At 42.2% G+C, this 15762-nt stretch overlaps 1 protein-coding gene across 2 annotated transcripts in view; it reads left to right on the top strand.

The window, feature by feature from the left end:
- PRKD1 (protein kinase D1) overlaps positions 1-15762 on the top strand; it is a 162077-nt gene that overhangs the window by 129722 nt on the left and 16593 nt on the right. For both annotated transcript variants that reach the window (XM_068160307.1, XM_068160308.1), the window contains 7 exons: positions 2932-3136; positions 5921-6044; positions 6846-6923; positions 8418-8697; positions 11928-11980; positions 13922-13994; positions 15309-15415. In XM_068160307.1, the coding sequence (XP_068016408.1) occupies positions 2932-3136; positions 5921-6044; positions 6846-6923; positions 8418-8697; positions 11928-11980; positions 13922-13994; positions 15309-15415 (920 nt within the window). The remainder of the gene's footprint in view (positions 1-2931; positions 3137-5920; positions 6045-6845; positions 6924-8417; positions 8698-11927; positions 11981-13921; positions 13995-15308; positions 15416-15762) is intronic.

The following is a 15762-nucleotide window of genomic DNA, read 5'->3' as shown; positions in this document are numbered from 1 at the left end:
GTTGTCAGCCTAAACTGCTTCTCAGGTTAATAAAGTATAGGCATCCTTTTCCAAACATCAAACTGGTGATCTAATTTATTGGAGAATCAAGAATTTCCAACATGAGGAAGGCTGACAAATATTTTTCTTTGTATTTCTCATAGTAGGGTGACTGTGTCACAACAAATTCGTTGTGTTTAATGGCAATTAGCCTAGGCAAAAATACTCAGCGTCCAACTTGAAATGTGATAAATGATTTTCTGGAAGGTTGGTGTTCCACTCCTACTGCATGTCTTGTCTGATGTATGTCATCATGACACCCCTTCAAGTCACTAGTAGCTTATTTATTTTTAATCTTTACACTGAGACCCCACTTTGAATACTGTGTCCAGTTCTTGCATCCCCATCATAAGGACACAGAGCTGCTGGAGCGAGTCCAGAGGAGGGCCACAAAGATGATCCAAGAGCTGCAACACCTCTGCTGTGAGGATGGGCTGAGGGAGCTGAGGTTGTTCAGCCTAGAGAAGACTCCAGGGTGACTTTATAGCTGCCTTCCAATACAGGAAGGGATCCTACAGGAAGACTGGAGAGGGAGTTTTCATAAGGGTGTCTAGCAATAGGACAAGGGGCAATGGTTTTAAGATCAGAGAGAGTAGGTTTAGAGTGGATCTTAGGAAGAATTTCTTCAGTACAAGGGTGGTGAGACTCTGGAATAGGCTACCCAGGGAGATTGTGGATGCCTCTTCCTTGGGAGAGTTCAAGACCAGGTTGGATGAGGCCTTGAGTAGCCAAGTCTAGTTGAGAGTTGTCCCTGCTGATGGTGGGAGGTTGGAGTAGATGATCTCTAAGGTTCTTTGCAACCTAAGCCATGCTGTGAGTCCATTATTAACCATTCCATAACACAACTGTTCTTTCAGGACTGTAAATAAAATTGCTTATCGTAGTTCACAGCTTGATTTTCACATCCAAGAACTGAACATACAGCATTATATATTAATACACCATTATATATTAATGCTGTTGAGAACAGTATAGAATTTTCCCTGATATTTTCAGCCAGAGAGAGTAAATAAATCTGCTTATAAATGGTAACTGTTTTTCCTGCATAGGTGCAGGAGAGAGAGAAGTACAAAACAGAATTGATCAGAAGTTCTAGGAGAAGACAGGAAGGCAAGCCTTGCTTCTGGAGAGCTGGACTTAAGGAACAAAATTTACATCTGATTCTTAATAACTCCTTGAAATTCACTCTTTCTGTCTGATGGAGTTGTATTGCATCCCTGCAACATACCCTCAGTACCTCCTCCTCACCTTTGCCTTGCAGGCAAGATGCTACTGTTGTTGACTTGCCTCCAACACATTAATATCACACTGCTGGAAGCAGTGGTTTGTCTGAGGAAAAGCTGAGTGAGGATAGCTTATATTAGGTCACTTGGGGTGAGAATACATACTCCAGGTTTACTCCAACTTGAAGCTCTCCATCTTAACATTTATAGCATTTGACTGTTCCTCACCAAATAGCATCCATAGAATGGTATTGATAGTGTCAAAATAGAATGTTTGTGTGTCATAAACTACTGATATAGGGTCCTTAGGATTATCAAAGACAATTTCACCCTGGTATCTCATTTCTGGTTTTGCAGTAACTTGGTTGACATTATTTTCAAACTTAATGAATAAAATACAATATCTGTCACTGACCATCTGCTCTGTGATACATCTCCCTCAAAATAGTAAGTGAAGGAAGAGCTAAACCAATAAAATTCTAAGTATGGTCTCATTAATAAACACATTAAATACTTAATGTAGGAGGTTATTTTTAACTGATTGTGGGGGGTTTAAAAATAGAGATTGAAAAACTGTTGTAGGAATAGCAAAGAGAGAGCCTAGCACTGTAAAATGTCAGATGTGACTGAATGACTGTTTCTGCTGGAGATGAAGTAGAAATGTGGCTCTTAATCATACATCAGTAACTTATATCCAAATATTTTAAGACTACTCTACATAGAAACAAACCTTTCAGCTGTGCACTTCCAATGTGAATGAAAAGCCATCGATTCAAAACATTTTGCTGTCAGTCACTCCAGCATGCTTTTTCTTTGGGGCATAGTCTACATTGACTGTCAAGAATCTTCCTCCAAACACTTAGGCAAAAGTTTCTCAGTGAGAAATTGGTGTCCTCCATGTGGTTTTAACCTTAATTCTAATCTGTGAGACACTGCAGGCATCCCAGAAAGATGAGTGCTCTCTTTATGGCCTAAGAGCACTGATGATTTCAGCATGTTAAATCACAGCCTGGATGGCAGCAGACTGAGTTTCAAAAAAAAAAAAGGTCTTTGTAATGTAAGTCTTAGAGTAATCTTATTTATATAGGGTCACAGAATGTTAGGGGATGGAAGGGATCTTGAGAGATCATCCAGTCCAACCCCCCCTGACAAAGAAGGGTCACCAATACCTGGTCACAGTGGAGCTCATCCAGGCGGGTCTCGAGTATCTCCAGAGAGGGAGACTCCACAACCCCCCTGGGCAGACTGTTCCAGTGTTCTGTCACCCTCACAGTGAAATAATTCTTCCTTCTGTTTCCATGGAACTTCCTATGCCTCAACTTCCACCCATTGCCCCTTGTCCTGTCATTGGGCATTGCTGAGAAGAGCCTGGCTCCATCCTCTTGGCACTCACTCTTTACATATTTATAAACATGAATGAGGTCTCCCCTCAGTCTCCTCCAAGCTAAAGAGCCCCATCCCTGGAGGTTTTTAAGACCAGGCTGGATGTGGCTTGGAGCAGCTTGATCTAGAGTGAGGTGTCCCTGCCCTTGGCAGGGGTGTTGGAACTAGATGATCCTTGAGGTCCCTTCCAACCCTGCTAATTCTGTGGCTGTGACTCGGTGTGCCAGGATGTTGTGCTAGGAGTATGGCTTGTTTTCAGATAATGACTTTTAAAATGATATTTCAGATCTTCTTAGTCCTGGGGCGGAGTCTGATGTAGTCATGGAAGAAGGGAGTGATGACAATGACAGTGAAAGAAACAGTGGTTTTATAGATGACATGGAAGAATCCATAGCTCACGATTCTGAGATGTCAGTGACAGAATGCCATAGTGACATTGGGGACATGCAGGACGCTGATCCGGATCACGATGAGTCTAACAGGATGATCAGGTGAGCTGGGGAGCGAGGGCACCTTCCCTCTTCTTTTGTGCTGTTCTGTGAAGTATCATGTCTAGGACTCCAGGAGGAATCTGCATGGACACTATTCTCACTCATTGAGAATGAAGAGCTAGTGATACATGATGGTTCTGAAAGTGCGATCAAATTGCTTCATAGAATATATGCATTAGGAATTTCATAGAAGCTTAAAAATCCTTGTCAACTTGAAGCAGCAACTGAAAACTGATTCAGAAGGGATTGTTACAGGTCTGTTCTCTTATGAAAATTATGTTGTGAAATTACTTCTGCATGAGCAGTAGAGAAAAAGATATGGGTTTTGGTTTTACTTATTTTCCCAAGCATTCTTTTCCCTGACTAATAATGCAATGCTTGGTCACTTAAATGAAGAAGAAGAACAACAAAAAATGTCTAAGTGCCCCTGATGTAATCAGCTCTAGATGAATTGTTTGCATTTTCAGATACCTGTAGAAAGAAGGAAAGTTTGACAAACTTGAAGTAGTAGTTTGAAGCAAGTTACAAACTGGATTAGTGGTTTGAAATGACTAATCGAGAAAGAAAATAGGAATTGAGTTGTGCAACCTACCTCAGAAATGCCTGAAGAGAACATTATTCACTTACTGGAACTGTGCAAAATAGTCAGGGAAAAAAGTAGGAATTGTTCATTGCCAGGGAACCTACAAATGAATTAAGATCCTTTCAGCTGTAATTTCTGTGATGCAAGGAATATGTACCTTGAAGAATTAGGGAATATTTTTCTTACCAGGACCTGATTTGACCAACAGTTTCCTCTTTTATTTTGCTTACCAAGAGTCTGTTTCAAAGCAATCCATTTCAGCAATATGCACTTTTACCTCCTGCAGCAATGAACTGGTTTTCTTGCTGCTGTACAGGAGGGCTGGGGAGGGACTTCTCAGGATCTCGGGTGGTGATAGAACTGGGGGGAGTGGAGTGAGGCTGGAGGTGGGGAGATTCAGGCTGGATATGAGGAGGAGGTTCTTCACCATGAGAGTGGTGAAGCCCTGGAATGGGTTGTCCAGGGAGGTGGTTGGGGCCCCATCCCTGGAGATGTTTGGGACCAGGCTGGATGGGGCTCTGGCCAGGCTGATCTAGTGTGGGATGTCCCTGCCCATGGCAGGGGGGTTGGAGCTGGATGATCCTTGTGGTCCCTTCCAACCCAGACTGATACTATGATACTATGATATTCATCTGCATGGGCACTCTCACTAGACACCTCGTGTCACTGGAGCATAAGCCTGTCTTTATGGCACAAAATCAGTGTCATGATACAGTTTTGACATTCAGAATGGTTAACATTGCAGAGTCTGGAAATAGAGATACCCAATTTTAATTAATCAAAAAATTAATAACCAAGGTGCATGTTTTAGTTACTTGAAGGGCATCTCTGTATTTCCTTCCCACAAGCATAATGTTAGTATTTGTAATTAATTGTCATGTAATACCTTCCCACAGTTATTTCTAAGGGTAGTCTCCACATCCAAGAATTATTTTAACAGTATATTTAGTACAAATAAAAAAGTAAGCCTCGCATCAGTACACACAGAAGTAGTTAAAAACAGGAACTGCAGCTCATTTGATCAATTTTAGGCAAGGAAGAGGTGGTATCTCTATGTAAAAGTCTTAATGAAGCTTTAAGACAGCACACTGTTTGCATTTTGATTGAAAGCTGCTCATTCTTAACATATTTCTTATTTCCAGTATGCATTTCATAGTATCATAGTATAGTATCATAGTATCAGTTAGGGTTGGAAGGGACCACAAAGATCACCTAGTTCCAACCCCTCTGCCATGGGCAGGGACACCCCACACTAGAGCAGGCTGATTTCAGTAAATCAAGGCCATCTGCAGACATCCACAGTCACAACTGTAGAAACCTAAGATATTAGTGTTTTCCTGGGCAGTTTCTGCCCTTTTTTTGTTGTTGTTGTTGTTGGAGTTGTGCACCTATAGCTCTGCAGGCAGGACAGCTCTCTGTACTGTGTTTTCATGTACAACACAGCATCTCTGTTTAAAGTTCTGCCTGGGATAGCTAAGTATTTAGGTTTAGGATTGGAGCAGTTTATGAGTCCATATTCCATTACGCAGAATCTACTTTAGGAATTTACCTCTTAATAGGAAAGAAAGTGGGAAGATGGGCTTGGTTACTTCTTACACCTCTCCAACTAGATAGTCCAGTTTTTATCTGATGGTGCTGTCAGTCACCCTGCCAAGTTCCCAACCCGTCCCAACATACTGTATGTTAGCCAAGTGGTGTAATTTCAGTACGTGTACCCTGGAGTGCAAGGCAAGTGAGGCTTTAAGGCTTGGAGGATAAACTGTATCAGCTTAAACCTCTTTCCCTGAGTGGTTCCAGCAGATTCTCTGCTGTGCTCTGTGAAGGTATGTGCAGCTAGGCAGCTGACACATTTTCTGCTCTGTAAATCATCGTCACTCCACTGCATGTTCGAACCCAAGAAAGATCACAGGACAGTAGTCTGATGGACAGTGTTTACTTAGATTATGAGAGAATCAAGATCAAGTAGTGCTCTGAATCATGCATAGCACAGCCTTGAGCTGTGGCTTCCACCCTAGCCATTTACCAGCAAAATGGTGTCCAGTCCAGGTCTGGTAGTGATGCTAAATATAAATGTGGTATCGGATAGAGAGAGAGAGAGAGAGAGAGAGAGAGAGAGAGAGAGAGAGATTGTTTTAAAAGATTTTTTTTCATTTGTCCAAACTTATCTCTTTTCTAAAAGCCTTTCTTGATTTATTTTGAAGCCCTTCAACCAGCAACAATATTCCATTAATGAGAGTGGTACAATCTGTGAAGCACACAAAAAGGAGGAGTAGCACGGTAATGAAGGAAGGTTGGATGGTTCACTATACAAGCAAGGACACACTGGTAAGACACATTAAGGAAGACCTAAGGCATTAAGCAAAGCCTAACAATACTTCAATAATTTACAGCCACTCATGGAAGACTTTTTTTTGCAGTATTTGTGACTCTTGAAGCCCTGACTCTTGTCATCAGTGAGGACTGGCAGTGCTTGTAAGAAACAGGAGAAAGTTCAAACGAAAAAATATATCTGTGTATATCACTTGCATTATCATGGGCAGCAAAAAGTGAAGACATTCTAGAGAAAGTGAAAAATAATGTTAACACCTTAGGGGCATGGAAAGCAGCTTTTGTGTTCCAGCTGAAGCGTCCTAGATAGATATCTTACTGCTGGGTGAATTGAGACTTTGGTAGACAAGATTTAGTGTAGAAAAAGAGTTATTTCCATTTTGACCTGCTCAAACAGGAATCAAGACTTCAGTATGTGGCCTTCTAAAGCAAACCAAGGTGGTAAAACTGATACAGGAAGAAAGTTGAATTATTTTAGCATCACACCTGTAGCAAATTGTGCTGAACTAATGCAGACATGGCAGTGACATACTTAAGTTTTTAAATTTGGACAGTTTGAACAGAGCTTGGTTATTACCAGAACAACAGAAGGTAACTCTATAATGAAGAGTTTAGATTTATATCCTAAACTCAAATAGAAAGGCCTCATAAAAATTTGTGACAGCAAATAAACCTTTATCCTTCCCATCTCTTCAAACATAAGCAAAGCATGGTGGAAGTGATGCTTGTGAGAAAGGAGCATTTTGTTAATTCACTCAGCAAATGCTAGAAAGAGTTTTCCCTTGTGTTTCATTGCAGAGGAAACGACACTACTGGAGACTGGACAGCAAATGCATTACACTCTTTCAAAATGATACTGGAAGCAAATATTACAAAGTAAGGAATACTGTTCAATATTCTTTTGTACCAAGAGAACCTGGTTAATTCTATTCTATTCTATTCTATTCTATGCTGGGGTCAGAGTGGCTGGAGAGCTGCCAAACAGAGGGACCTGGGGGTGCTGATCGACAGCCGCCTGAATATGAGCCAGCAGTGTGCCCAGGTGGCCAAGAGGGCCAATGGCATCCTGGCCTGCATTAGGAATAGTGTGGCCAGCAGGAGCAGGGAAGTCATTCTGCCCCTGGACTCTGCATTGGTTAGGCCGCACCTTGAGTCCTGTGTCCAGTTCTGGGCCCCTCAGTTTAAGAAGGACATCGAAACACTTGAACGTGTCCAGAGAAGGGCAACAAGGCTGGGGAGAGGCCTTGAGCACAAGCCCTATGAGGAGAGGCTGAGGGAGCTGGGATGGTTTAGCCTGGAGAAGAGGAGGGTCAGGGGTGACCTCATTGCCCTCTACAACTACCTGAAAGGTGGTTGTAGCCAGGAAGGGGTTGGCCTCTTCTCCCAGGCAACCAGCACCAGAACAAGGGGACACAGTCTCAAGCTGCGCCAGGGGAGGTTTAGACTCGAGGTGAGGAGGAAGTTCTTCACCGAGCGAGTCATTCGTCATTGGAACGGGTTGCCCAGGGAGGTGGTTGAGTCATCGACCCTGGAGGCGTTCAAGGGGAGATTGGACGTGGCACTTGGTGCCATGGTCTAGTCATGAGGTCTGTGTTGATAGGTTGGACTCGATGATCCTCGAGGTCCTTTCCAACCTAAGTGATACTGTGATACTGTGGCTAATATAAGGAATTAAAAGATACTTCCTAAAAGTCTGCTGGTAGCATCTATGTTCGATCTATGTTTGTTTTCATGCACATCCATTCACTGATTTAATTCTGTGCTGTGGACATTCTGTTGTGACATTTTGGTTGTAAAAGGTTCTTGTAAGGCTTATATCCTTTTAACCTGCAGCAGTTAAACTCCTCAGGCATCAGTGCAATGAATTTTAATAATGACAAGTGTCTTTTTCATATGGCTTCCTCTTGGGGAAATATGTCATTGAAACATAATGAAGCAATCAAGTTTACACTTGTATGGAAGGTGGATTTGGAGTCTTAATGCTGGATAGATTTGTTCTGCAGATAACTAATTGCAAATATTATCTTTTTATTAAATAAGGAGTCAACAATGTTTTGTTGTTTGATGGAGTTCTGTTGATACCTGGATGGTCCTGCTCTTTTCTGCTAGCATCTCACTGGTCTCTTTTATGAGTTTAATGAAATAATTAAAGTTCTACTTGGTTTTTGGGTAGAAACTTCCAGTATTTTACCATCAGCCCTCTTTTGTTTCATGGAGTTTCAGGTTACAAGAGCCTTTTTGCTTGTACAAGGAGCACATGGTTAAAAGCAACAGCTAATATGATATAATATCATTTAAAGTTCATGGTTGACTTTTATATGTTGGTAATATTTACACAGAAATTAAACCTCTTTTTTTTTTTCATTTTAGGAAATCCCACTGTCTGAAATTTTATCTCTGGGACCTGCAAAAACATTCACTTTGCTGCCTCAAGGAGCCAATCCTCATTGTTTTGAAATAAGCACAGCAAACATAGTCTATTATGTTGGAGAAAGCATAGAGAACATCTCAAGCATTCCACTGAATAACAACGTTATCACCAGTGGTGTTGGCATCGATGTGGCACGAACATGGGAGCTGGCAATACAGCATGCCCTGATGCCTGTCATCCCTAAAGGAGCATCAGCTGGGTCAGGAAACAGCCTGCACAGTAAGTCTGTTCATTTCTTTCATTTCATATAAGTAGAGTCATATCACAAATGACATGGCTCAATCTTTTACACACATTGAAATGAAGTTTGGCACAGCTAGTAAAGGCTATTCTGTCACAGCTTATCACTTGTCTGCATGTTACTTTAAACACCACAGTCTCTCATGTGTTTGTCTCCAGTTCACACTAGGACATCTGTACAAATCTGTATCTACACAAGATATAGATATATCTTGTAACTATATATCTGTATCTATACAAGATACAGATTATATGCAAGAGATGTACAGATATGTACAAAGTATATATAGATTATATACAAGGTATATACAGATTATATATTACATACAGGAGATACACAGATACATAGGAGGTATAGCAGGTGTTGATCTGCTAGAGGGTAGGAGGGCTCTGCAGAGGGACCTTAACAGGCTGGACAAATGGGCAGAGTCCAAGGGTGTGAGATTTAACTCATCTAACTGCCAGGTTCTACACAAGGCCACAACAACCCCATGCAGCACTACAGGCTGGGGACAGAGTGGCTGGAGAGTAGCCAGGCAGAAAGGGACCTGGGGGTACTGGTTGACAGTAGGCTGAACATGAGCCTGCAGTGTGCCCAGGTGTCCAAGAAGGCCAATGGCATCCTGGCCTGCATCAGGAACAGTGTTGCCAGCAGGACCAGGGAAGTCATTCTGCCCCTGTACTCAGCACTGGTTAGGCCGCACCTTGAGTATGTATCCAGATCTGGGCCCCTTAGTTTGGGGAAGATGATGAGTTGCTCAAACATGTCCAGAGAAGGGCAGCAAAGCTGGTAAGGGGTCTGGAGCACGAGCCCTTTGAAGAGAGGCTGAGGGAGCTGGCATTGCTTAGCCTGGAGAAGAGGAGGCTCAAGGGAGACCTTATTGCTGTCTACAACTACCTGAAGGGAAGTTGTAGCCAGGTGGTGGTTGATCCTTCTCCCAGGCAACCAGCACCAGAACAAGAGGACACAGTCTCAAGCTGCACCAGGGGAGGTTTAGTCTGGATGTTAGGAAAAATTTCTTCACAGAAAAAGAGATGAGCCTTTGGAATGGGCTGCCCAGGGAAGTGGTAGAGTCATTATCCCTGAAAGTGTTTAAAATAAGACTGGATGGGACACTTGGTGCCATGGTTTAGTTGATTAGATAGTGTTGAGTGACAGGTTGGACTTGATGATCCCTGAGGTCTTTTCTAACCTGGTTAATTCTGTGATTCTGTAGTACACTTAGATACAGATTATATACAAGATATATACAGATACATACAAGGTGTATACAGATTGTATACGAGATCTATCTATATCTAGGCACTATCAGATTTGTTAGCAAGCAGATAGCTTCAATATTTGTAAGACATCTCATCCACATTTGTGTTGCTAACATGAGTAATAGCTTTCTTGTGTTGAGGCATTACATTTTCTTAGCTCTGTTTGGGAGTTGATAGATTTCTCCCATCACAACTGTAATTTTTGTCTCTAGCTGTCTGCAGAAGCAGCTCTTCACTCTTTAGGTGGCTGCAGCCTAGATGATATGCTCCCTTTCATCACATTTAGCTGTAGAACTACCACAAATGTTCCATGCTGAGGTGAAATGAGCTCAAGTGTGAAGAACAGCTGTTCTAAGCACGACAAGGCATGGTGGTTACCCAGGACCAAAAGGCATGAATGTATCTTTGCCTCCAATTTACATCTCTGTGGGTGACACTCTAGTACAGATGATAGCATAGGTAAACCAAACATGCAACTCATTTAAATCTAGCTCAGATATTGATAACAAAATAACACAAAGCAAACAATTCCCTACCGCTAGGCATGTGCTGCTGTGGTTGCTCTGCTGCTTGTACCTCAGCCTAGGCAGTGTGAAGCAAATTAGGATCTGTCTACACGATTTGGATTAGACCTTTTGTTGCGATACGCACCCGCTTTAGCACTTGACATCTGGATGCTATTGATGCAGCACCAAATGCTAATGAGACAGCCAGCCCTTCAGAAGCCAAGTAGTACAACAGGCTGTGGCATTACATCTCCAGGCACAACAGCTCACATGGCAGATTAGATCAGCTCTGTCCTCTGCTTTCTCAACTGGATTCCTGCATAAAATAGTCTCAAATTCTGGATGTCATTTCAGTCAGGCTAGTGGCCCGGTTTGGTCCCAGGATACCTAAACAAATCACCTAAACTGCTGGACTGGGAATGACAGCTGTCTTCTCTCCCTCTTGAGAAGTTTGAGAATGTTCCTTACAAGTTAGTATTTATCTTTGGACTTTTTTTTTTTTATTTCCTTTTTTTTTTTTTCTTCTTTTTTGTTTGTTTGTTTGTTTATTTTTCAAAAATGAAGGTAATCTGAGGCCTTTAGAACAAGTTCCTGTGAGCAGTGAGAATGGCAGCAACCTTCTGGAGTCTCCTTCTCTGGAGACTTTCAAACCCCGCCTGGATGCTTAGCTGTGTCTTTGTCCATGCTTTATGCTGTGTACACAAACCTGCACATACCTCTGGAAACAAACTGGCAATGATAAATAGCCTCTGTGTTAACTGAAACATTCCATCCTAAAACCAGCCTGTTCCCTGAGGAAAAGATGAGGGAATATACTGTATAGGGTAAAAGATACTCATGCTACTTACTACAACTAAGGCAGGTGCTGATGGGTAGTACCAAGTGTCTCTAGTGTGTAATACAGTCTGGACACTGGTTTTGATGAGGCTGAAATCTGCACTAAAACAATTCAAAAGTCAACATGAACAGGATTCTGGACAGGGGTAGGACACAGAAGCAGCAGTGCTCCAGAGAACCATTCTTTCCTCCCCTGTATGACATCTTTGTGTAATACAGTTAGCAAAAGCCATATTTTCATGTTTTATTGAACCCCTCAGCATGTTTGCAGTTTAAAATGCCTATGGAAACATCCTCAGCTCTGAACTTGCAGAGCTTGAGGTATTTGTTGTGTTGAAGCACAAGGGCAATCATTATGTGTTTTAATAATGTCCCTTAAGCTAGTTGAAATGCATATTACTTTCAACAGAATGTTGACCAATTCAATCCATGTATTCATGGGCTGGGCTGGTTTTATACTGGCCTGTAGATGAACAGCTGACCTAATTGGTCCAATTTCTAGAGCTGTCATAGATACTGATGTACTGTACATGTCATTTCCTATTACTACATCTTTGAAGTCAAAGCACAGCAGTCTAAAGAATATTTTGCTTTCTTCCCCAGGGGATGTATCCATCAGTATTTCTGTGTCAAACTGCCAAGTTCAAGAGAATGTGGTGAGTATGCTCTGGATGCTGGTGCTGCACGTGTCGTGAGTAAGCTTCCAAAGTCATTGATCCGTTTGGCAGAGAGGAATGTTAGGGGAGTTGCCATCAGCTGTTTGTCACTTACTTTGTAGAAAGCAATAATTAGCTTTGCTAACTTTTGAGAAGAATCATTTTCATGGCACCTTTTCCTGGGATGCAAGGATTACGTATGGGTAATTCCACTTAGCTCAGAATTTCACTGTGGGTTATTGCAGAATGTGAATTACCAAAAGGAAAAGCAAACTGCTATTAGTTTGTGAGATCTGTCGACTGAACTTTGTAAAGCTGATCACAAACCTTGATAAATACACTGTTTCCTATCATCACTGAGGTATTCTCTCTTGTAAAAGGGTGAGATGCTATCAGAGAGTTACATATGTTGTTACATATAAAAGGAATAAAAAGGAAGTCAAGAATTCTGGGTTTCTTTGACACTAGGGCTAGTAGGCACAGGAGGTGTGGTCAAGGTAAACAGTCACATCACTGGCACTCTGTCTCAAGGGCATTGGAAGCAAACAGGACTCTCTGCAGCCAAATAAAGCTTTGGGGCAGCTTTGGCATTTGCCAGAGAAAGATTGCCTGCTAGGGATGTGTCCATCTGTTTTCTAAGAAGAAGTAAGACAGCCTTTGTTGTCCACTCCTGGGTGTTTTTTTACTCTGCTTTGTATATCCTGCTGGTTAAATATCAGAAATGAAACTGAGCTCCAGGATTTGAGGTGTGAGTCTCTCAAGTGAATGCTAGCAGCTTGCTCTTTAGCCTGTGTTTAGGCACTAAGAAATTGTGAGACATGAGAAATCCTCTCTGTCACGGATGGAATATTTTAGGCCTCTCAGTGGACAAACACAAAAAGCCAGTGCTCAGAACTGCTGCTGCTCACAAGCTTTCTATAAGAGCCCACTTGCATTTCCACAGCCAGCCCAGATGAGCTGTCATAGGAACTTTTCATGAAGACATAAAACTTATAATTATGTCCAGTTCTGGGCTCCCCAGTTCAAGATGGACAGGGAGCTGCTCAAGAGAATCCAATGGAGGCCTACAAGGATGATTAAGGGTCTGGAACACTGCCCTATGAGGAGAGGCTGAGAGACCTAGGGCTGCTTAGTCTGGAGAAGAGAAGACTGAGAAGGGATTAATAAATGTTTATAAATATCTGAGGGCTTGGTGTCAAGAGGGAGGGGACAGGCTCTGCTCAGTTGCACCCTGTGATAGGACAAGGGGCAATGAATATAAAGTATCATAGTATCAGTAAGGGTTGGAAGGGACCACAAGTACAGCACAGGAGGTTCTACCTCAACATGAGGAAGAACTTCACTTTGAGGGTCACAGAGCACTGGAACAGGCTGCCCAGTCTCCGTCTCTGGAGTCTCCGTCTCTGGAGTCTCCGTCACTGGAGACTGGATACATTCCTGTGTGACCTGTGCTAAATTCTGTGGTCCTGCTTTAGCAAGGGGGTTGGACTCAATGATCTTTGGAGGTCCCCTTCCAACCCCTAACGTCCTGTGAGCCTGTGATGTCCCTTCTCATAAAACCCAGCAGTAATTCCTAGGTCAGGGATCCTGGGGCATCTGGGTAGAATGTTGCTAGCAAGACCCTCGTTATTTTCTTTATCTCCATATGTATTTTCCTCTTCACAAAATTTAAGTGCAACACTACACACTGGGGACTACCTGCCTGGAAGATGGCAGTGGCTGAAACTGATCAAGTGTTCGACATCTTTTGCAGCAATTGCAGAAAATGTGGCTTTTAAGAAAACCTCTGGGAATGTGTTTTGCAGATAATACACTTTGAAATGTGCTGTAGTAGAAGTGAGCTACTTCCCACTAGTAAAAAAAAACAAACAAACAAACAATGCAATACACATTTTATTTCCATATCTCAGGGTTTAATATTTGTTATGTTTATACAAACAGGACATTAGCACTGTATACCAAATCTTCCCAGATGAGGTGCTGGGATCGGGACAGTTCGGGATTGTTTACGGAGGTAAGGCTTTGGTGTGTTGTACAGTTATGTCTAGGTAGGAGATTTCTGGGGTGGTGAAAGTGTTTGGAGTCTGAAATGTTTTGTCACAGAAATTAGTGTCCATTGTGTCATATGGAAGCAGTGTTCATTAAACAGTGAAACTAATGAAACTGATTTTTGTTGACAGTCTTTCTGTATCATGAAGTCTTCTACCCAGTAGTGAGTCATTGTGTATTAATAGCTTCATATTCTATATTCATACTCTAGTAAAAACTAATCCTTGAAGTGCAGAAAACTGTTCTTTTCGAGAACTCTAATTGACAGGGGGAAAAAGATGTCTTCTTGGCATGTTCTTGTGAGGTTTTTTCCATTGTTTTTCAATAGTTGTTAGTTTTCTTTTCTCTCTTTTTCATTTTCTTAGCTGATTTTCCTCTTTTACCTCCTTTTCTTCAGCAGCTTTCAGATATGTATTTAGGTACAGTTGTTTGAGACAGTGTGAAGTGTGAACAACAAATCTCTACAGTTCTCTGATAAACCTGGTACATGCACTCACAGGCATTATTGGCTAGACTGAAGCTACTGTCCAGGGACTTAAGGCTGTGACCTGTTAGCTGCAGAGAATGCAGCTTAAATATATGAGCAAGCATGAATGAGAAATCTAACTCTGCATCCATGATATGGAAATGCAGAGCTGCCCTTCTCATATGTATGTTTCTTACATGTTTAAACTGCCTTGTCAGCTGAATGATAAGCAGAGAAGAGAAGGGAACTGCCTAGCATTCAGAAGAGGATGCTGAAAGGGAACTTTATCACCCTCTGTAATTCCCCCAAAGGAGGTTGCAGCAAGGGGAGGGTCAGTCTCTTCTCACATGCAACAAGTGACAGAATAAGAGGAAATGGCCTCAGGTTGTGTCAGAGGAGGTTCAGGTTGGGTATTAGGAAAATTTTCTTCACAGGAAGGGTGCTCAGGCACTGGAACCGGCTGCTCAGAAGGTGGTGGAGTTGCCATCACTGGAGGTGTTGGAGGGATGTGTGGATGGGGTACTGAGGGTCATGTTCTAATGGTAGCTTCTAAGCTGCAGGGGTGGGATTGTGAGCTCTATGCAAGTGATTTGACTTGATGACCTTGGAGGTCCCTTCCAGCCTCAACAGTTGTATGATTCTTTTGTCAAATGGGAAACGTCAGTAAATTTTTAATCACTTACTGGTTTAATGTGTTGCAAACCCGCTCTGGGAATTACTTGGTTGTGGCCATTTGTGCAACTCCATGGAAGTGGAAGCCCTTTGAGAATGAGTCACGGTAATGGACAGAGGCCTTTTGTTTGATTCACGCAGGAAAACATCGCAAAACAGGAAGAGATGTTGCCATTAAAATAATTGACAAGCTAAGGTTTCCAACAAAACAGGAAAGTCAGCTTCGTAATGAAGTTGCAATTTTACAGGTATGTTTAGAGCCTTCCTTTTTTTTTTTGCTGTACTAATTACATTTTTTAATTCCTATAAATATCAGATGCAATGGTAATAATTGTAATGGGTAACCACTGGCAGAAACAGCCAAGGAGAGACTGAGGGAGCTGGGGCTCTTTAGCTTGGAGAAGACTGAGAGGTGACCTCATCAATGTTTATAAATGTATAAAGGGTGAGTGCCAAGAGGATGGAGCCAGGCTCTGCTCAGTGGTGCTCAGTGACAGGACAAGGGGCAATGGGTGGAAGTTGAGGCATAGGAAGTTTCATGTAAATAGGAGGAAAAATTGTTTCACTGTGAGGGTGACAGAGCACTGGAAGAGGC

This window comes from Melanerpes formicivorus, unplaced genomic scaffold (genome assembly GCF_026170545.1).
Source record: "Melanerpes formicivorus ecotype bairdi unplaced genomic scaffold, bMelFor1.0.p_v2 SCAF_49, whole genome shotgun sequence".
Classification (NCBI taxonomy): Eukaryota; Metazoa; Chordata; class Aves; order Piciformes; family Picidae; genus Melanerpes; species Melanerpes formicivorus.
This window is presented reverse-complemented; position numbering and strand designations above follow the sequence as displayed.